The sequence below is a fragment of the Anarrhichthys ocellatus genome, unplaced genomic scaffold (assembly GCF_004355925.1).
Source record: "Anarrhichthys ocellatus isolate YVR2014 unplaced genomic scaffold, GSC_Weel_1.0 scaffold93, whole genome shotgun sequence".
In the NCBI taxonomy this organism is placed as follows: Eukaryota; Metazoa; Chordata; class Actinopteri; order Perciformes; family Anarhichadidae; genus Anarrhichthys; species Anarrhichthys ocellatus.
The window spans coordinates 556,231-578,962 of NW_022280123.1; the positions used below are offsets into that span (position 1 = coordinate 556,231).

Here is a 22,732-nt window from a genome sequence, read left to right on the forward strand (position 1 = left end):
CCCCCCCCCCCCCCCCCTTTTTTTAAAATTTATTTTTATTTTTATTTTAGCTGGCGGTCTTCCGGAGCCTCCTCTTCACCTCTGCCGAGGAGGACGTACAGAAGAGCATGGTGAACAACTTCCGCGTGCAGCAGTCGCCCTGCGGCCGCACCGTCCGCTCCTCCTTCACTCCTTTCCTGCAGGAGGCTGCAGGCGACAAGCACTCCCACTGACGCCGCTGGACCCGGTACTCACAGGGACCAGAACTACCTTTCACTCTGTGAGCAACTGTCCACACTCCATCTTTTATTTTTAACTCCGTCACTACAAAAGGTTTCTCATCTCATTTGAAGCAGAAAACATATTTTGAAGTATGACAAAGTTTCCTCACAGGATCTTCAGTTCTACTTATTGCTGTTTTTCTTTGAAGGAGTGAACAGAATCCATTTATTTTTTATTACAAACCTGTTTTACATGGAGGGTGTAGGGATACTTTGTTTTTTTTTTCCGATTTTGGTTTTGAGTGCCGCAGACCAATAACTAATAAGGGATGGCTGCTGTGGGGGGGAATATGTGGTTTTACTAACTTTGATAACAGGAATTGTGTTTATTATACGTTACATGTTACTGTCCGTGGGGTTTGTAGCTGCAGCTCAGTCTGGAGAACGGCTGAGGCCAGAACTCAACAGCACCGTGTGCTGGCCACAGCCGGTACTACAGCAGAGTCTGCTCGTGATGTTTCTGACTATACAAGGAGGCTGCAGCTAGTTTACAGCAGAAAGCCCAGGTGATTTTAACAGACTACACAATGCATAATAAATTGAATATCATAAAGGGCTTTAAAAATTCTAATAATAATATATGGTGGGTTGTTGGGTTTTATCATTCATTTTGTCATCTATACGTTAACAAGATGATTAGAATGTATGTTTTTTTTTTTTAATCTGTTACAAAGAGATTATAGGATACATGCGACATCCCTCTACCGAGCCTTGGGCCTTCTACTCAGAACTAATACTCTCAAACATGCCAGCTTACAGTAGCACACATGCATTTTAAGAACATTCTGATTGGAAGTAGCGTTTTTTTTTAGTTTTTTTTTTTAACCACAGTGCCTTAAATATTCTCTGTGTCGCTCCAACTCAGACATGCGAGGCGAGTCTCCGCCGCGCGGTTCAGCGCGCAAAGTTGTCTCGGAGGAATCGGTCGAGTCTGTGACGCGGCAGAGCTTCCACAACACACCGGTGTGTTTCGGCCACGATGAGTTCAGGGACACGGTGGGGGAATTAGGTAAACCGGCAACCGACTAGACTTTCAGCTCAACTGATTGAATCATCTTTATCCGGAGGGAACCCGTCCGTCTGGTTCTGTTAGCTTCCTGTTGATCAAAGTAACGTGATGAGATGAATCCAATATGAGAAAGAGTTGCAAATACTGTAACGTAGAGTATCTGAACTAGTCCAAACTGCTTTTATGTGTTTTAAATTTGAATGTCAAGGATACTTCAATGAATAGCTGTGGTAGGGCTGGATTGACGGGTTGACCAGAGTGGGACCAACTGACCACAGCAGCCTTGTGTATCACCTCGCCTGTTAGCCGGAGTCTAAAAATATCTTTATAGTTTCTTTCACTGTCTGCAACTGTTAAGTGCAATCTCTGGTTCAGGATGTCTTCCATCCGTCTTTGAGAAACAATGCAGCGTGTTCCTGGGGTTTTCCTTCCATATCCTAAGTCACATTGTCATCTTATGAATGATTTTAGTAATACTAAACGACTTTGTACGACTCCCAAAGAAATGAAGAAGCACAGCAACAGAAGTACTTGTTCTCTTGTGAAGTTGTTTCCCAGTTTTATAGCCGTAATCTCTGCTGTCTAAAAATCTTCTCCAGCATTTATTGTTATCCCAGACTTGCCTGAGATAAAGGCTTATGGGAAACGGTGTTCGTTAAAGGCCGCTATAAACCAGAGATATTACAAACAACGAACATGAATACTGTCCCGTACTCTAGATAAAGGCTCTGTGCCGAGGCTGGATTGAAAGTATTTGCATAGTAACGAGTGTTCGTGGGAAGTTCCTCTTTCCCTGCGGCTCTATTTGCGCGACACTTGATGCAATTTATCCAGACCGACAGAATCTCTACCCTAAAGTCAACCAAACACACCTTTGTGCGTCTTTTTTTTTTTTTTCTTCCCACTTAATCCAATATCGCTGCAAGAACAAGAGCGAGATGACGCAACCTTGCATCGTGTAAAGAAGTCTGCCATCTGTCGCTCTGTCAGCCCGACGACTCTCCCCATGCAGCGCTATTAGAAAAGAGAAGAAGAGGTTTGATGAACGAGACAGGGAGAGGGATGAAGAGGAATGCTAGTTCTGATTTGGAAACGGTACGTGAAAAGATATGTTCAGATTCTCAGACATGCTTTAGGACGGGGGAACTATAATTGCACTAAAAAGCCACGTGTATCTGACTTCTTCTCAGTTTATCTACACGTGAACTCACAGTTTGGGTTGAGAGCTGCCGTCTATATAATCCCCCCGAGGAACAATGCAACTGGCCCAAACTGGCCCTCCACCGCTATAGAAATAGCCGTTGCTCCTTTCCTGCATGGACGTTCGCATCAGACACACACACACACACACACACACACACACACACACACACTGAATAGACTCAATTGGATATGCGTCGAAAAGATTAGCGATGCGCTCCGAGTGATGTTACGTCGTCGCGAAAGGCTGCAGATTTGCCAGATAGACGCCGAAGGAGTGGACTTGGTGTGGAAGTGTGATGCCACTTCTGTTGCCTTTTTTCTTTTATTCTTTTTTGTTCTGTTCTGATGCAATACATAATCTATGTTCAATGTATTTTTTACTAACAATGGAGACAAGGGACCCGGCACTGCCTTCATCTTGTTCAGCTGTATTTGTATTGAAGTATTTGAAATGTGCACCATGATCTTCATGTGCCTTCATGTAAATGCCCTTTTAAGAAAAAAAAAAAAAAAAAGAACAACTTCTAATGCAATGTATATCATAATATTCCAGTAAAAAATGTTCAATCTGTAAAAACATGTTTGTCTGCGTGGCCTTTTCTGTCAAGCTGGAAAAAAACATCAGGAATCAGTTGGACATGATCATAGATGGTTCAGAATAAGTTTTTTTTTTTTTTTTTTTTTTTTTAGGTCTTCAGGAGTTCAACATTTTTACATCCTCTCCTGACTTATATTACGTCTGCCTCTCTAAACATATAGGTATTACAGAATGCTGTCATCTTGCCGTTATACACTCGTAGTGCAGCTTTCCTTGCCTTCTGCAGCTCCGTGTGATGTTTTAGCAGGTGTATGCTGTGCACTGTATGCATTGCATATTTTAACTGTTTGTTTGTATAGTGGGCAGCCCACATTCCTGCCCTGCAGGGCTTCACTGGGGGCCCCTTCTCCCCTCCCAGCATGATTTGCTCCACCTGGATGGCTCTTTTACAGGCCCCTGTCCAGCTGAGCAACCAGGATGTGTTTTGCTCCAAGAGACCCCTGGGGGGGGTGGGGTCATGATATAGATAGAAAGTGATATATTAATAGATGATATTTAACAATAAAGTAACGAGTGATGTCAAAAGCGTGTATATCTGTGCCTCTTTTTCTTGTCGTCCCTATGACAGGAGCAGAAATATAAAGTGGTGACTGCTTTGCAATGATGCATTTTAGTTGTCATGACATCTGTGTAAACTTATAACACAACCTGATATGCTGGAAAATACCAAGCTGAAGTCTGAGGCCTTCAAAGGTGCTGCTGTTTCTCAGGAATGTATACATCCCCGTTGTTCCCCCTCCTGCAGGCTCACCTGACCTGACTCATCTCTGAGCATGAACCAGGCTGAGAAAGAGTTGAAAAAATAATAAAACGTCGACCACTGCCTCTCTGTCTCCACCCCCCACCCTAACCCCGGCGATACCTTTGAAGACCCTGGCTCTGAAAGGGGATGTCTGGTGGCCCCCGCCCAGACTCCTGGTGTCCTGAGGGTGTGTTGTTTACACTCTTTTATACACTGTTAACACGGCCTGGGGGGATTTTGATCTCCACCTGATACACCAAAGAGACGATGGTTGAAGCTTCTCTCTGTGTGTGTGTGTGTGTGTGTGTGTGTGTGTGTGTGTGTGTGTGTGTTTGTGTGTTGTGCTTGGCTTGTCGGAGTCTTCAGGGACTCACCAGTCAGTCTCTACTGGGCTTCCCTTTATTGTATGAATGGACAGACTGACTGGAGTCTCCCAAACCTTTGAACTGGACAATGTGTGCGACTCTAAGCATGCATGTGCCGCGGAATGAAATGTGGCTAACGCTTACACATACAGTGTAGCATTTTTTTCCCCCGTATGGGTTCCCAATGATCTCTGAGAGAATGTTGCCTGACAGGTAAACATCTGCCTGTTGTCCTGTTTGAGCTGATGACAGGCGAGTGGAGAAAGCGTTATAAAATGTAAATATGTGTTCTTTCTTATAAGCCAACAGTGCACTACTCTGAATACTTTCTGAATTCCCTACACTCAAGAGGTAAATCTAAAGTGCAACATATCATTTTGTTTTTGAAAAAGGCTTTAATATTTTCTAAAATGTCACTTGAATGTTTTTATATGATAACGGTGACATATCATCTGCGCTGCTGGTATCATGCAAGATTCCCATTCTTGCGACTCGGGTTCGATTCCCGGGCGGCGCACGCTTTTGGGCTGCCGTTGCTCTGCAAATGTTCGATCCTTGGCTACTGTGTGTCTTGTGCCGAAGTGTCCCTGAGCAAGACACTGAACCCCTAACTCCATCCCAGCTACTTCTCAGCAGCCCACTGCTCCCGAAATACGGGTTAAATGCAGAGGATACATTTCATATATAACATCTACAAAATATATGATTACAATAAAGTTCACATTTTTTTTAAGTTTAACTATTTGCTATGTAAAGATATAGTCACTTGAGCAGAAAATGTGTGTTGTGTTTTGTTAGTGCTTTGTATTCTTTAGCAGGGCCGGCCTCGCTATCCTTTAAGTCAATGTGAGCGCCGCCCCGCTAGCTAGCTAATGACCGCGCTTGCACCGCTCTAATATGGCGGTTACATCCAGACTGTCTGCGTTGTGTCATTAGCATAGTGCCCACCCAACGGTTCCCCCTCAGGTAAACACCTTTAGCTCGTTTGCTGTTGTTTGCACTGTTAGCGCTGTTAGCACCCACAGCCGTCGCCATGCTGAGAGCCGCGTGAAGGCACAAGATAAGCTCTGAATTTTGGATGTAAACATGTGAATTGTGTATTTGTTGGGGACTATCTGCTTGGCGCTCTAGTGGTCAGTTACAGCAGCAGGTCGGTGCATGTGTGATGGAGACAACATAAACTTCAGTGTGTGTGTTCATTGTAATGAATGCACTTGTCACCCAGTGCAACGATGTGACTCATTGATGTATCTTTTAATGTTTTAGCCACTTCTTTGGTCAAGACTGATATACCATAACTCAACAACTATTGGTCGGGTTGCCATGAAATCTTATACGTTGACATTGATGGTCCAAAGAGGATGAAACCTGCTAACATGCTCTCATGCTTATCTAAGAGCATGGACTAAGATGGTTCCTTAGCTGACTATCAGAACAGTTAACAGGCCTTTATAGTATTTCACATGTATGTGAAATCTCTTGTGACCTGGTCCAGCGGACATCAGTGAAGCAGAGAGGCCGATTCTAATTAGAGAACTCGTCTTCCTGCTGTCCATCTGTTCTCTGTTTCAGGGAACTCGTTTTTGATCAACAATCCCAAGAACACCTCGTGTTCTGCATACAAGCCGAGCTATAAACAGGAACATAACGAGAGGCCCTTTTGCCTCTGAACTCCAAGCCAGCTGCTCTTCCTCTTGTTTCCCTCATCCCTGCGCTCCTCAGCCTCTCTGATCTGATGTGTTTGTTTGGTGCTTCGGATATTTCAGACAAAGGACTTCCATCCTACGTGATCCATGTTTTGACTTTAATGCCGCATCTGAACTGGTTTGCTCGAATGCATTTGGGAGTGGACCTCATTTCACAATATCACATCCAAACTGGCTGCACTATGTTTCACAGCACTAGAGTCATACAGGCTGCATGGTTATCAGTAACTCCTGCGTCCTGTGTTTGTGTATTTGATGGTTTCAGTGGTCAGCCTACCTACAGATTCCATGGGAGACAAGCTGGAAACAGTGGATGTTACTACAGCTGCCTGACCTCTCCCACACCCACATCACAGAGTCGATGCTTTGTTTACGGACCTTTTCCCATCGGTGCAGGGTTCCCATATCAGCAACACTACGCTCTTGTCATGGGCGGGTTATGAGAAAATGGGCCCCTAGGCACAGACATATAAAAAGCTCCTTCACTTTTCCTACATAGGAGCAAGACACAGAGACTTTATAGGTGTTTAGCTACTTTTTGTTGTTGTTTTGTGTCTCTTTGTAGTCGTTACGTATCTCTTTGTGGTTGTGTGTCTCTTTATGGTCATTTTGCATCTTTATAGTTGTTTCGTGACTCTTTGTAGTCATTTCCTGTCTCTTTGTGATTGTGTTGTGTATCTTTGTTGTTGTTATGTATCTCTTTGTTATTTTGAGTCACTTTGTAGGTGCATTGGGCTTCTAGTTTTGTGTCTCATTGTAGTCATCTTGGTACTTTTTGTTGTGGGCTTTTTGAGTCTCTTTGTGGTTATTTTGAGTCTGTGTTTTTTTGTGGCCTTATTTATAGACGTAAAATCAGCAGATAAAACAAACACTAAAGCTTGAAGAAGAAACACCCATCAACAACAGGTGTGTTAAATATTTTTAACAAAGTTACACTCACTATAGTGGCATGTATTGCAGCGTGTGTAGTAGCACCATGGCCACCAATCATAAGCAGCATAGTCTCGGCTGGTTTAGTAGCAATACCAAACATTACAGTAATTTCACAATGATGTTTGCACACACAGAGCCTTTGTATGCACATGCTTGCACACACAAATGTGTGAATACACTGATGTGCAAATATCCCATCATAAATTCATTGATGTTTTGGTCTTTAATGGGGTTTGTTGACAATAAAATATAGAACACCAACAGCCTTATCGTTTATGATGAACTGCTTCTTGGGATGCAAACTATTTTTTATGATTCAGTCATTCTGAATGAAATTGTGCATTATTCCAACTGATCTTTTCCGATGTTGAAAAAGATGGAGACAGCAACAAATTGATTCATGCTCAACAGACTGGAGTCAAAATCAAACCTGGACTTTGACCCATGCAATTTAGCTAATTGGTGTGTAGAAACTGGTCTGCAGTACATCAAAGTTTTTTAAAAAGGGTTTTGTTAGCTTCATATCAAATTAGAAAAGTGCACTCAGTGTTAGCGGTTAGCCAGACACACCGTCCAAAGCAATAAAGGTGAGCCGGCACAGCAGTGTGTGTGTGTACTGGTAGTTAATTTAGCTGTTAGGGGTTAGCCAAACACACCACCACAATGATAAGAGTCAGGTGGTACAGCAGTGTGTGTACTGGTATATAATTTAGCTGTTAGCAGTTAGCCAAACAGACCACCACAATAATAAGAGTCAGGTGGTACAGCAGTGTGTGTACTGGTAGTTAATTTAGCTGTTAGCGGTTAGCCAAACAGACCACCACAATAATAAGAGCCAGGTGGTACAGCAGTGTGTGTACTGGTAGTTAATTTAGTTGGAGATGCACTCAGCTGTGTGATCACTAGTGGCCCCTGTCGGTTAGGGCCAGTTCAAGAGTAGTGTGTGACAAGTCAGCAGGCAGTCAATGGCAGTATAAAACAGGCAATAAAAGCTATTTTTAGAAAGCGTAAGTCACCGCAACCATGAGAGGTCCTTGGGTGCACAGCCATAACTATCCACCCAAAATATTATGCAGTTTGCAGCAGCAGAATGAGAGATAAGCTGTGGACAGACAGAAGTCAGCCTCCCACAGTGGCCCAAAAAAAAGCTCCTTAATTTATTCCCATGTCTCTCGGGGGCCTATGGGGTCTGTTGTACAGGTTTACAAAGACAGACAGACACAGTTAGATGAGCCAGGGACGACAGACATGGATTAAGGCACGTTTGTGTGTCTTGATCTGTGGCTCAACCTGAGATGAAGGTCCTGCATTCTTCAGGCTTTGCGTAGACGGAGAGAGGCAATATCAGGAAGGATGCTCCTTCAGGCTGCATTCGACCAATAAATGTTGACCTTATCCACCTCGTCTCAACAAAGGAAATAGTCTGTCTGTGGCTCTTGTCAGTGGATGTGTTTGTATGTATCAGAAGTATTAAGAACATTATGTGTTTGTCTCTAGGGGGGGGCTTTCCACTTTGAGACTATTCGTGTTCATATATAGACGCTTATGCGTTATGCATTATGCTTTTTATCTCTGTCTCCCCGTGATATGAGACAGGGAGGCTACAACAGGACTTCCAGGTTTAACATTTTGGCTCATGGAGTTTGATGTTTTAGTGTGTGTGTGTGTGTGTGTGTGTGTGTGTGTGTGTGTGTGTGTGTTGGTGAGCTTGTGGGCCTGGCACAGAGGTGGTTTGAGAGTCAACTGTCTGGTGTCTGTCGTCCCTTTAAACTCATCCAGGACACTGATTTGCAACACCGCCACATCTCAAAATTTTTACTCCAGTACAAAAGGCGAGGCCACACTCCAACCACACACTGAAAACCTCGCCCTATAATCTGCCACTCCTCTCTAATTCCCTAATCAAAAAATGCTTTTGGTTAAGCAGCCTTTACCAGCATTGTTGGGTGGCTGGATGTGGCCAGAGTGACAGTTAAAATTAACTGCTTGTCTATCTTGTTCCTTAAATCAGCCCTTCTTTACCGAACATGATCACAAGCTCTGTTGCCTATAGAATTAAAACCCTGAAGTGCAGTTTTTTAACAGAGGGTCTATACTGACATCCACTGTTAATTAATGAAGTTAATCGCTGACAGACTAAATCTTGGAATGAGTATTATATGAAGATACATTTTAGGTGTGACGAAAGAGAAGAAATTACAGAGAAACGTGCAAATCAATACGTTCAAGAATGAAAGCGTAGTTTCTTCTCTTACTGCATGTTTCTATTGTTTTCCAATATTTGCAGAATCTCTGGATTTAGGGGGGGAACTTGCCTTTAAAAAATGGAGCTTTTGTCCTGTATATATTGTTTTAATCTGGTGTACATGCCATCTGTTTGTATAGGGCGGTTTAGCTGAACTGGTTATTCCAATTTGCCTGCAGGTGTGAGAATGGTTGCCTGTCTACACACAGATCTGTGTTAACCTGCCCAGGGCGTGCCCCGCCTTTAACCAGGGGGATGCCGAAATATGCTTCAGTCCCCTGTAGCCCTGATGGTGATGTGTTTGATTCAATGATGACAAACTCTCAAAACTGATGGGAACATGGTAAAATCAAAAAGTGGGCTAGAATTTCCGATAATAGGGTGGTATTTCACTTTTCATATCGAACGCAATGTTCAACCCAGGGTCAGAGGCTCTCACAGACAGAACACTATAATACCAGTCCAGCTGGTTTGGGTGCCTGGCTGGGTGGGAAAAAGTGCTTCTATAGTGTTGAGTAAATATAGCTTCTGTGCTGTATTGCTAGTACTTCCATGTTGTTTTATGCAGAGATGATGCCATAAAGACAGCATCTACTGGGGTCCATCAACCTCAGATCACTGGGAGGTTGTGGTGGTGGTGGGGGTGAGGTGTAGCACAGAGAGATGTAGAACCACCTTCCGCCGCTAGAGTGCGGAAAAGGTGCAAAAGTGATGCAGGGTTTTGATGATGAGGAGGAGACGCCGAACCAGAAGCAGGGGCTGGCCTTGACGGAGGAGGGCCACATGCCAATTGTCATAGTAGTTTCGCACGCGGATACCAGAAGGCACGTCGCTCTGACTCTCACAAGCAGACTCACCGCGGACTCCTCGTGGTTGAGCCCGGCCGGTATCAGACCACGCACCGGACGGACAGAGAGAGGACGGAGAGAGCCGGCAAAGCGAGAAGCTTTGTGTGTCCCCCACACCGTGCTAGTGTGAAGGAAGAGGAAACTAGAGCCAACGATGTCGGGGTTAAAAAAGAGAACCTCTAACTCCTCTGCGGAAAGGGAAGAGGACAAGCAAGTCACGGAAAAGATGCTGTCCCCGCCGGGCGGCGTCGGGGAGAAGGGGGACCAGGGCGGAGCGCCGGGAGGCGACCCCAACAATGCCGCCGCCGCGGGAGAGGGCGGGATCGTCCTGAAAAAGAACATCACCCTGATAAACGGCGTGGCCCTCATCGTGGGCACCATCATCGGCTCGGGCATCTTCGTCACGCCGTCCGGCGTGGTGAAGGAGGCCGGCTCGGTGGGTCTGTCCCTGGTGGTGTGGACGGTGTGCGGGGTGTTCTCCACGGTGGGAGCGCTCTGCTACGCGGAGCTGGGGACCACCATCACCAAGTCCGGCGGGGACTACGCCTACATTCTGGAGGTGTACGGCTCCCTGGTGGCTTTCCTCAAACTCTGGATCGAGTTGCTCATCATCCGGCCGTCCTCGCAGTACATCGTCGCCTACGTGTTCGCCACCTACCTCCTCAAGCCCCTGTTCCCCGTGTGCCCGGTGCCGGAGGAAGGGGCCAAACTCGTGGCCTGCCTCTGCATCCGTGAGTATGCGAGCCGAGCCACGTTGCCCCCCCCGCGGATGATGCAACTTTGAGATGTTGCTTTGTTTGTTGTGCCAGCGGTAGGAATACAAACGGCTTAAATTAAACTTCCTGTGTGTGTGTGTGTGTGCGTGTGCGTGTGCGTGTGTGTGTGTGTGTGTGTGTGTGTGTTAGTTCTGACACAGACAGATTAGATTGATTTACCGACTCGCATAGGTTTTGCACTAGAAAGCGCCGGTGTGTAATACTTTACGGCGCACGTGTGATGCCGTTGAGAGACGCACATCAACACATGTGTCCACCCACGCGTGCAGCCTCAAAGAAGAGTGGCGTACAATTGTCGCGTTTTTACATCAGCCCCTTGATGACAAAGGATGCTCGCGCGCATCACCAGCTAATTGTCTCGTTAAATTACACCCATTAGGAGTAGTAATTTAATTTTATTATACGTGCTATTTGTTGTTATTTATATGTAGTGATATGTTATATTTTTCCATATTTATGGAATAATGATAATCATTTTTATTGGTCTGTCTATGACTTTCAAAACTAAGAAACAACGACGCTAAAATATGCTATTATTGTGTATTATACGTTGTGGCCTACTTAATTATTGTTGCATCTTTCTCTTTGAAGAATAAATAGGCCTTAAAAAATACAATTTGTTGCTAGTATATATATTTTGTATGTGTAAAACAGTAAAATAAGTATGCAAATCAGACTAAATGCGATGAAGAAACATGCCATACATTTAATATCACTCAAAGCCCCCCCGCTTCAAGTCACACACTGCGTCTGTATCTGAATATATGCTGCCACTTGACATAGTGTATATGAGTGTGTGTGTGTGTGTGTGTGTGTGTGTGTGTGTGTGTGTGTGTGCTGCCAGCTAGTAACCCTAACACCTAATCTTCAGATTGACTGAAGGCTAAATCCCGACTGAGGCCACATGACAAAGCCATAGACTGAGAGGGCTCAGGTGTGTGTGTGTGTGTGTGTGTGTGTGTGTGTGTGTGTATAGGCACGTGTATAGGCAGTGTGGTGGTCAGGGTCACGGTGAGCCTGAGAGCCAAATCTCCATGCACACAAACACACATCCATCTACAGCCCTGTCGGCCTATTTTGGTGAGAGTTATCGTTCCATTTGACCCGTTTCTCTGGGAATTTGAAATTGTGTAACCGAGATCGAGGTATTTCTGTGTGTTCGCTTGCGCACGTGCGTATGTTTTGTGCATGCATGTACAGACACATGTACACATTTGCCCACATAACAGCCAGCTATGTATGTGCATGCCTGTGTGAATGTGTGTGTGCATCTACTGTACTCAGGCTCCCTCTCCCCTTTGTCGTGGTCTCTTTTAAAACAGAGCCTCATTGTGCTCCGTCTCGTCTTTCTGTCGTGGCCCCCGACCTGATTTAGCAGCTTTGAAGGGAACCTGCTGCTTTGGTTAATCACTTTTAATGGGGTCCAGGGTTCAGGGGGCTGCTTCAGTTACCATCACTCCACATGTGTGGGTAAAATCAAAGAGGGGTGTATAGAGGGAAGTGTTTATTCAACCAATCTGCGGATTCCTCTTCAGCTCCCAGCATGCTTTTAGAGCCGCACACACACACACACACACACACACACACAGGCATGCACGCTTCTACACAATCTCAAATTTGAGTACAAAATGAAAGAGGGTTTCGGGGAAACACTGTTAAAAGCGACTAAAAACGGCTGCAGAAAAGTCAATTGTTTGTGTACCCAATGAAAAAATCCTCTGTTGCATAATAGACTGAGTGAAGCACCACGTGGAATTCAGAGAGCTACTTCTCAAGGATGCCACTTACTGTCTCTCTGTCTCTCTCTCTCTCTGTCTTTGCAGTCTTGTTGACCTTTGTGAACTGCTACAGTGTGAAGGCGGCCACCAGAGTGCAGGACATCTTTGCCGCGGGCAAGCTGCTGGCTCTTGGGATGATCATCATCATCGGCTTCGTCAAGATCGGACAAGGTACCTCGCACAGGCACATACTTCACAAGGTTCCATCCGAGGGTCATGAACGTCTTCAATGGCCATACAGTATATGCAACCCATAAGATGTGTGCATCAGCACCATAATGAAATGAAATAAGCACGTTGAGTTCAATATCATTTATCGAATTTCTGAATAATTTCAAATACCTTGTCATTCAAAAAAAAAAAAAAAAAAGCGTGATATTAGTATAAAAAAAGAGCCATACTTCTCTGTCCTACTGGCAAGGGACCTTTTTATACAATTTGTTCTACTTGTCTGGCAACATTATTAATTAGTCAGCAATCAGCATTTTATCATAAAATCAGCATACCAACAAGTACACATGTGAGTATGCATGTATGCAAGTTTCAGGCAGATGTTTCTATTAAGAGGCAAAAGGCCTCACCACCTGTCCTACATAGGAGCAAGACACACAGACTTTATTGTTGTTTTTGAGTCTCTTTCTGGTTGATACGTGTCTCTTTGAGTGACAATTAGTAGATTTTTAAGCCCCTGGGCCTGTGCCCGGGAAGGCCGTTCAATAATCCATCTGTGGATTTAGGCAACAAACTGACCAGGTTTTGACCAAGTTTAGGAAAAGATTGTGGTTTGGGTGAAAAATATACCACTTCTGGTATAAATTCTTGAAGACTAATTTCTCCTATGTGTGATAAAAGTACAAACCGTGAGGGGTTAATTCCGCTCTGCAAATAGTTTGTTAATGCAGATTCCATGGGATTCCAGGGAAGGAGCATCCCATAGACAGACATTCTCATGCTCTGATGGGGAATACTAAACTGAAATGAGTTAATTGAAGGCATTTATTTCAAGTTTACAGAAAAATCCGTCGGATTGTTTTTTGTTGTTTGCAATTTGTTTCTGTGAAGCTAATTTGACCGAGACAACCATAATCTCATATGCAAAACACGATTGCTCAAAAACCTAAATTTTAATTTGTGTTGCACCGCTTCTGAGATATCTGATCAAATTCCTGCAGCGTGTTTGAAATTAACTTTGTTTTGTCCACCTGTTGCTTTGGCTGGTGGATTCCAAAATCGACCCAATCCGCATTTGGCTGGTGGGTAATTTCCAACCCTTCTGACCAAAGTAAATCTGGAGTGGAAGCGGAGTAGCCGGTGTTTAGCTCCCCGGAGTCGGGCCCGAAGCCTCATTAAGGCCACAGGATGTTGTGAAGTGCAGCCAAAGACGGGAGGACGGCACGGAGACCGGACAATGGCCCTCGAGCAGAACACAGCTCCTTTCATTGGAAATCTATTTATTGGCTGCAAGACGTCCGAGTCACGCAAACACTCAAACAGTCCGTGCGACCCTAGGAGGGACTTGTGTCCCATTCACTTGTAGTCATCAGACCATTGAAGGGTGTTTTTTTTTTTTTTTTTCAAGAAGGTATAGTGTTGTAACTATCGCAGACAGGAAGTGAGCTCAAGAACATCAAACTCTGCCTTCTAGAGGAAAGAACCAAGACTTTGGGGGTTTATTGGGTCCATGTATATAGAAAATCCAATACATGGGAAGTCAACAAGTCCGTTTGTTGAACCTGAATGACTCGGCGTGAGACGTGAGATTGAATATTATCACAAAGCAAATAGTGTTGTCGATTATGTTTTTTCTCTCAAAAGGCATCTCTCTTTGAGCAACGAAGGTGAAATGTCACTGAGTTTACAGTGAGGTGGAGGTCTCAGAGACTGACGGGTGCTTGTGGAGCTCACCTTTGACCTCCTCACCCGTTGTCCTGACACCTAACATTGACTCTAGCCGGCTTTGAAAATCAGCAGTTTTGTCACTTTAACTTGAAGTGCAGCACCAAACCTACAGTTTTTAGAGGTTAAAGCATCTAAAACCATCTAGAAAATTAGCTAAACAACCAAAAAGTGTTAACGTGCTGAATACAATTTAGAATTGGAATCAAAACATTTTTTGCATGATATGATCATATGTCTGTAAAAAAGAATTGGACGTAGCCTCCGGGTCTGAAAAATGAACCTTCAGCCTTAACTTTACATTCTCTCTAATGGCCATCAGGGGGAGACGACTCTGTTTGCAAAAAAAAAAGTCTGATTGTATAGAAGTCTAAGAGAAAATGATGTTTGGTGAAACTATGTGACAGTAAGACCAACTTTTACCTTGTTGCTGGAACGTGATGCCGCCCTCATTATGTCACTAGGATCAAACAAATCAAGACAAAAGTTGTAGATTATTGATTGAAAAGTCAGATCGAAGTTTAGTCCTTCATCACACACGCACAGTGGGTTGTTTGTGCGTAGGTCACAGGTCTCGGATCAGCTGACTGGTGGGCAAACAGGCCCTCAATACTGTCTGGAATTGTTCACAAGTGGACCAGAAAGATAGATGAAGCGGAGGGAGGGGGCCAGAGAGGCAAAGGTGGGTGTGAAAGAGAGGGGGAGAGAGGTTATATACGGAGAGAGAGTGGAAGAGGTACAGTATGTGGGTTGTTCACTGGCAGAGATCAGCAGCAGAGGGTTCGGGGATCACAGATAAAAGTTAAACCTGCTGCTACATATGTATGGAGCATTGTCCGGTCCAAAAAAACAAAAACAAAAAAGGATTTCTGTAAAAGTGTTTTGGGCCATCACAGCAGGTCCTCTCTTCTCCTTTGGGTAAAAAAAGAGAAACTTTAGAAGTTGGATAGATTGACTTTATTGTCCTCAGTGGAAGTATGTCTTCAGCCAAGAAGGTACATGTAATACTCGTAAGACAACACACCATTACAAACATACAATAGTGCAAATCATGCATCTGTAGCTGTAGAAGTTTTCTCATGGCTGGCAGGTTTATCGAGTTTTAAAAAGTGACGTCCTGTGCTTGGGACACTTTCCAAATAAAGGAAATTAACTCATTCTTTGAGTCGCCCCCTCAATCCACGTGAACACAATGCAAACCCTGCCCGTCTAATAGCCGCTCAGGTGTGCAGCTGCAGCGTGAAGAGTAATTCTACTCATTTGTAACTCTCGTCCTTTTGCTGTGCTACTTCGGCTGCCCGTGTTTAGCCCCCGCAGAAATCCTAAATCTTTTTAACGGCAGCCCTTTTCATCACAGCGCCTCTAATAACTGTTTATCTGAGACACCTCGGATTACCTAGATCCAGACAAAGACGGAGCGCGTGGCTGCGATTACATCAACACAATCACTGCGACGGGGCGTCTTCGCTGCGGCCCTCACTGGCTGTTGGAAGGGGAGGTTATTGAGTGATTTATAGGTGTTTTAAGAGTGCACATTTATTGTAATAACCAAGCCATCTGATTCAGAAAGCGACACATAATACAGGCTGTTTACTGGGCATTGAATTTCTGAAATAAGTGCATCATGTGGAGAAGTGAATTGACCGGAAAAGTGGGGGAATTTAAGTAATGGGTGCTGTTACAGGAATAATTAACAAGTCATTCTGCCTATATTTAATTAGATGGCGGTTGTGAAATGGTGCAGCTCTTATTTTTGCGTTATCAGGTAGAGATGCAGTAGTTTCTGTCTCGTCGTCATGGTGATGTTGTTTGTGTGTGTTCGTTGAGCTCTGAGGCTCATAAGGTCAGAGTCTGCTGGCGTCTCGGATTAGAGGACGGTGTGATCTGATTAGCAGCAGTAAAGCCTCTGGAAGGCAAACACTCACAGAGACGGATCTCTTGTTGAGCAGCAGCTACGTAAACTTCTATCTGATTTACTTTATGGTTTCTTCAGGCCACCTGATTCTCACCTTCTTGTTGTCCTTAACCTCATCCACGGCCTCTTTGAACCGAAAGCAAACTCGGTCACTGCCAAGCACGCGTAGCCTCCAGGCCGCGACACAACGAAACAATATCAAAGATCTAGCAGCGTGTGCCTTGGCCAAAAAGTTCTTATTGAACACACAGCCAACGGCCTCCTAGCAGGACGTAACCCTCCGTGCCAGCATCATCAATAAAAAAAAAGAGGACACCGGAAGACCGAGGATTGCGGATGCACAAGCCGTTGTTATGATGCGTTCATGGAACAAAGCAGGGTTTTCACGCCACTCTCGCTCACCACTTAGCCCCGTGCCGTTGGAATGATCAGGTGACATGAAAATTAAAAAAATAAGAGCGTTTTGTGTGCCCCCTTGCATTTAACTGTTCGCCTGTTTTTCTCATTTCGTTTCTCCTCTCGTGCACCAATTTGTGTGCTGGAAAGCCGACAAAAAGTACCAACAGTGCAGTGCAAAAACCAGGCCTACAAACATGTTGAAAACACACAACGCACTGCTTTTTTTATGTTGAAAATACTTGATTTTTGCAGTTGGCATTTTTTCGTCTGGTTTTTCTTGCAAGACAACCACAGAATGCTAAAAGTTAACTGCAGTTGGTAAAGTGTTCTACTTCAGTCAACACAAAAGGACCGTTTCTCAGTTCATCAGATTGGACGATGGGGGGGGGAGAAACCCTAATGACGTTGGGATCATGAGGACAAAAAAGGGATTGTTAAAAAAAATAAGCAGTTCAGGAATCCAGTTTTCTTTCAGAGAGTTAGACAAGAAGATCGACACCACTCTCTGCGAGAAGTAGGACGCGAGAGCCACGAGCTTATTAGCCTAGCTTAGCATAAAGACTTGAAGCATTTGGAGACGGCTAGCCCAGCTTAAATTTAAGTAAACAGTCACTTTACTTTTTTAATGCAAATTGACTTTAAGTGATTAAATTCTATTTAACCCCATTATTAAACCAGACCTAATCTAAATTCTCTAGCGGTAGGAATCAGGTTTTCTCTCATTCAGTCTTTGTTGGTACGTCTGCACCGTTTGATTGTGTGTGTGTTCTGGGTGGTGCATGCATATTTTATTCCGTGTGTGTGTGTCTCACTTTCACTGCCTGGCACTGGTATCATGTGACTGGCTGAGTGTTTCCTGACCAGTGTTGTGGAAAGTGATCTGGGAGCAACAGAAGAAGGAATAAACCCGTAAATTGCAGTGCAAGAGTAGAATTAACACACAGAGAGTTGTTGGACATGTTTGTTCGTCCGCCACAAATTCTTTACTATGCAACTCTTAATGAGTCTTCCACTCATAAAAGTAAGTCAGTGATGATTCAGACATGAGCACAATATCAAGCTGTAAAGGTTAGGAACAAATAAGGTGTTCCTCTGAGCTCAAGCCTCGCTGATGTTCAGATCATGTGTTCGGTTGTGCGTGCGCGCGTCTGTCCACAGCTAATCTCTATTTGACCTATCAGCTGGATATTTGTTGTACTCAGTTATGACTGTATGCTCAAGGATCTCTAGTGGCAGTTTTATACCATCATTGACACAGCCTTACCAAGTCTGTTGTATGCCACATGGTGGCCTTTATCGTGGCTCATAAATAATCTATCGATCATTTTGAACCAGAGCATCTGCAGATTAATTCCATACCCGATATGTTATAATCCACTAAAGTTTGGAGCCATACGAGATAAATGAATCCACGCTTTTGTTACCCTCGCCTCCATCTGCACTCTACTGAGTGGACTTTTCTAGCTGTATAATGAAAATGTTGGATGTTGGCTGTTGGTTAGACGAAACAAGACATTTGAAGAGAACGCCTTGAATTATCAGCGGACACCCAACACCTCACACCAATCTGGCTTTTGAAGACTCCTCAATTCAATTACTTCAACCCAACTGATGGAAACCTTTTTTTATGCTTCATTGAACGAGTTGAAACAACCACGAGGAACCTCAGTTATTGACCCAAGCTTAGAAAGGGTGCAGACCAGGACCCAGAGACCCCCGGCCTAACCAGCGCTGACCAGCGCTGACCAGGCTCGGCAACGGGACCTCAGGACGCACATCGGGGCGGTTAGTCAAACGGAGTGCGCTGTAATCGGGCGCTTCCCACGCTACACGCCGGCTTAGAGCTAACCCTCCCATTTACCAACACTGCCCCAGGCTGTTGGTTTAGCAACCGTCACTGTGTCTGAGAATGTGTGTGCGCGTTGTGGGGAGCTGCTCCGTCCGGAATGTGGCCGGCAGCAAATCTCTAGTTCAGAGGAGATGGGGGCTGTGTCCAAAATGTCCTAAATCCGGAAAAAAAACAGCTGATAAATTGAAGTTGGATAGTAATAGCCTCGCATCCCTCGACGACTGCTGCCCTGCCCTCGAGCAAGGCAACAAAGCTTTCCTCCGTCTGTCCTGCAATGCCGCGGGTCGATTCCACTGTCTGGGTCACTTATTGACCGTCTCAGCCCATCTTAAATCCGTCACATTCTGGAGTCGCTCCCTGATCCACAGACGGAGACAGATTTAAGCCGAGGCTTTGTGATGTGTGTTGGGCAACCGCAGGTTTATTTCGTTTATTGTTCCGCTTTTTGGGGTTCTGCAGACTGACTGGTAAACTCGCCTTCGGTAATGCAATAATGCAGACAGGTGGATTTAATTTTTTTTGGTCCTAACCCACTTCTTTTTCCTTGTTTCTTTCTCCAGGTGGTATAGACCGTCTCCTTCCAGAAAATTCCTTCGAGGGGTCCAGATATGAGTTTGGCAGCTTGGGGATGTCGCTCTACAGCGGCCTGTTTGCTTACGGTGGCTGGTGAGTTCACGCATCGACCTATCTGTGTCACTCACTGTCCACTCTGCTATTTAGGATCAGGCGAATGCTGAGGTCGGGACCCCTCATGGTGGAAGGATGGAAACGAACAGCATGAATCATTACTTTGGATTGCTTTCAGTTTTTTATACAGTGTGCATTGCATCTGTTTCGCTACATACGATGTCTCTGCCTCTTCTGCTCACAGGAACTACTTGAATTTGGTCACTGAGGAGATGATTGAGCCTTTCAAGTGAGTGTTGACGAGCAACTTGTACTCGTTTCATGATAAAATATGGACTTGTTTGCAGGGGAGCGAGCGATCGATCGTCTGTAACTAAGAATGTGTGTGTGCGTCTCCCTCAGAAACCTTCCCCGCGCCATTATCATCTCTCTGCCCATAGTGACGGTCGTGTACGTTCTGACCAACCTGGCCTATTTCACCACCCTCTCCCCCGAGCAGATGCTCGGCTCAGAGGCTGTGGCCGTGGTGAGTACACACACACACACACACTACTTTATTTTCGTGTGAAAGGCCAAATACGGTCAATACATTTTTGCTGTTGGGGTGGTTTCTAATCATAGGATTAGATAAATTTATTGATCCACACCAAGGAATTTCGGTTGTTGCAGCAGCACAAAGACAGCGATACTACAGATAAACAGAGGAAGTCAAAGAAAGAAATGAAAAAGAGGTGTATATATATATTAAAAGATGAAAATAGAAATGCTATACAAGAGCATATGGAGACAAAATAGCAAGGTAAAGTGACAGTTGTTTGATCTGATATTATAGCGTCAAGTCCATGTTAGCAGTGTACACCAGGCTGATGATATGATTAAGTAATGGTGCTTAGTGTTTGTCTGTATTAATATAGCGATCTAATATGAGTATAATGCAAAACAATCTGTAATGTAATACAGTATAATATAGTAAATTATGATATGAGATATAGTATAAGGGGAAAGGTAGGAATATAATATTACATAACAGCAACACTATGGTGTAGAACAGCAATATAGGATACCATGAAATAGAATGTCAAATATAAAAACAGTACAGTATAATAAAATACGGATAAGTATAGTAGAATATGTATCTATATCTCAACATGTACATAGAGTATACTGTCTGATAATCCAGCAGTACAACAGTGCAGCTCTTTGGCTTCCCTCTGGATATGCTATAGTTGTATAATATATATAAGCTCGACAAGTCTTTACACTGCTACCCTTTGAGGGAAAAACACAGAAAGCCATCATAGCTTTTATTTAACCCTCCTCTGTCTGAGTATGAACACAGAAGAGCAATTTATTTTATTAGACAGGAGTCGATTGCACAAATAAAGAAACTGTGTGAAGCCATTGTCGATGCTGCTCCACTTCCTGGTGGGACTGGCCCTGCTTTGCTACTCAACGTGACTTATTATGGTTATCTATAATGTGTGTGTGTGTGTGTGTTTGTCCTGCAGGATTTTGGTAACAGCCACCTGGGTCCGATGGCGTGGATCATCCCTGTGTTTGTAGGCCTGTCCTGCTTCGGATCGGTCAACGGCTCTCTGTTCACATCATCCAGGTAAAACACACACACACAAGAAAAGAAGAACCCAGAAACAAATAAGTACATTAGACTATCTATAGATGTTTGTAGAAATGGTGAGAGCTCAAAAAGGTTTGTGTTCATACTCGGCATCCATGTCTTTCCTCCCCTGTCAGGTTATTCTTCGTGGGTTCCCGGGAGGGTCACCTGCCCAGTCTGCTGTCAATGATCCACCCCACCCTGCTGACCCCGCTGCCCTCACTTATATTCACTGTATGTCCTCCTATTTTCTAATTCACAGTACGCTAAAACACAGATGTCTTTGCCGAATAAATCTTTTTTTAAATCAGAAGGGAACTGATTTACAGTAACGAAGTATTAGGATAATGCTGCTGTTGGATCTGTGTAGATATAAAGCAACAGCAATGTTTTAACGGAAACAAAGGACTGTTGGTTCTCACACCCAATCACTTCTCTCTCGTTCCCTCCAGTGTCTGATGACGCTGCTCTACGCCTTCTCCAACGACATCTTCTCCGTCATAAACTTCTTCAGCTTCTTCAACTGGCTCTGCATCGCCTTGGCAATCGTCGGGATGATGTGGCTCCGCTATAAGAAGCCGGAGATGGAGCGGCCGATCAAGGTGAGCCAAACTTGATTTAAAAAAAACTTTGTGATGATGATCGTAGAGGGGCACGGACAGGATATTCGGAGACGTGTGGACATGAGAGTCTCACTTGGTCTTTGTCGCCATCAACTCCCGCTCGAGTTAGCTTTGGCAGCAGGAAGTGTTTCTTCTTTGTCTCACGCGAAGAGAAAAAGATCCATTCAGCAGAGCTCGGATGAATAGAGACTGATCGCAGATTAAAGGACAGAACAGAAGCTGGATGCTTGTCAGCTGGTGTCGAGGCCTGCTGGGTAGTTGTGTGTGTGTGCGTGTGTGTGTGCGTGTGCGTGTGCGTGTGCGTGTGCGTGTGTGTGTAAAAGGAAGCGCACCATGCCTCCTGACTAGTCCAGTTGCTGCAGGACTAGTAAAACACAGAGAACCATTGTGCCATTGTTGCACTTTGTTTGAATGCAAGTTGTATGCCAGTGTGCGATGCTGTATGTGTGTGTATGCGTGTACTTGCTACATAGTGGGGACCAACACGTTTTTAACCACAAAGTGAGGACAGTTTAGGAAAGTGAGGACATTTTGGCCTGTTCGAGGGTTAGGACTTGGTTTTAAGATTCAGGTTAGAATAAGGTTTAGGTAAGGGTTGTGGGCAGGCATTTAGTTGTGATGGTCAGGCTAAGGGGCTAGGGAAGGCATTATGGAGTCATCCCAAAGGTAAGAGCACATGGATGTGTGTGTGGGCATCCCTAGAGCCTGATGGCTGCCATGACTCTGCTCATCCATCCGCTTGCACAACGTTGTGTTTCGGTCAGAGGCAGAGTCTGTCAGGGCAGTGAAGTGAAAGAGGCAGATAGATCTATTGGCCCAGTTCTCTCTCTCTCTGTGTGTGTGTGTGTGTGTGTGTGTGTGTGTGTGTGTGTGTGTGTGTGTGTGTGTGTGTGTGTGTGTGTGTGTGTGTGTGTGTGTGTGTGTGTGTGTGTGTGTGTGAGACTGAGACTGGTGGGACAGTGGTGGCACTGTCTCTCCGCTGACCTCCATCCCTCTCTTTCACTCTCCCACTCTATTGCTTTCTCCTTTCATTGTCTTGTCACATTCCTGCTGTTCAACACATCTGAAGCAGAGAATCACGCAGTTACATTTACTACCTCTTTTGGTCAACGGATACCGTTCATCGGCAACCCGGTAGATGCATGCCACCTTAAGTTCACGGTCAGTCTACATGGCCTAAAGCATGTGGTCACTTGAATATACCGCTCATTAGTGGTTGTTGACGGCCATTAATCTGCTGCTATAACAACCTATTGGGACCTGGTTGTAGGACCACCACCCCCCCCCCCCCCCCTTCCCTTCACCATCCACTCTGTACGCCCCAGACTCCGACAGCCAGACGTCC

The 22,732-nt window shown here is 44.7% G+C and overlaps 1 protein-coding gene and 1 long non-coding RNA gene across 2 annotated transcripts in view; both read left to right on the top strand.

Moving 5' to 3' along the window:
- Positions 1-3,494, top strand: part of LOC116398903 (uncharacterized) — a 5,794-nt gene extending 2,300 nt beyond the window's left edge. Inside the window, exon 2 of the long non-coding RNA XR_004213780.1 lies at positions 51-3,494. This is a non-coding gene — a long non-coding RNA (uncharacterized LOC116398903). The remainder of the gene's footprint in view (positions 1-50) is intronic.
- Positions 3,495-9,824: 6,330 nt separating this feature from the next.
- Positions 9,825-22,732, top strand: part of slc7a5 (solute carrier family 7 member 5) — a 13,991-nt gene continuing 1,083 nt past the window's right edge. The window contains exons 1-8 of the mRNA XM_031875668.1: positions 9,825-10,640; positions 12,509-12,634; positions 19,083-19,188; positions 19,394-19,438; positions 19,552-19,675; positions 20,658-20,761; positions 20,902-20,998; positions 21,217-21,366. Of these exons, the coding sequence (XP_031731528.1) occupies positions 10,064-10,640; positions 12,509-12,634; positions 19,083-19,188; positions 19,394-19,438; positions 19,552-19,675; positions 20,658-20,761; positions 20,902-20,998; positions 21,217-21,366 (1,329 nt within the window). The 5' untranslated portion in view covers positions 9,825-10,063. The remainder of the gene's footprint in view (positions 10,641-12,508; positions 12,635-19,082; positions 19,189-19,393; positions 19,439-19,551; positions 19,676-20,657; positions 20,762-20,901; positions 20,999-21,216; positions 21,367-22,732) is intronic.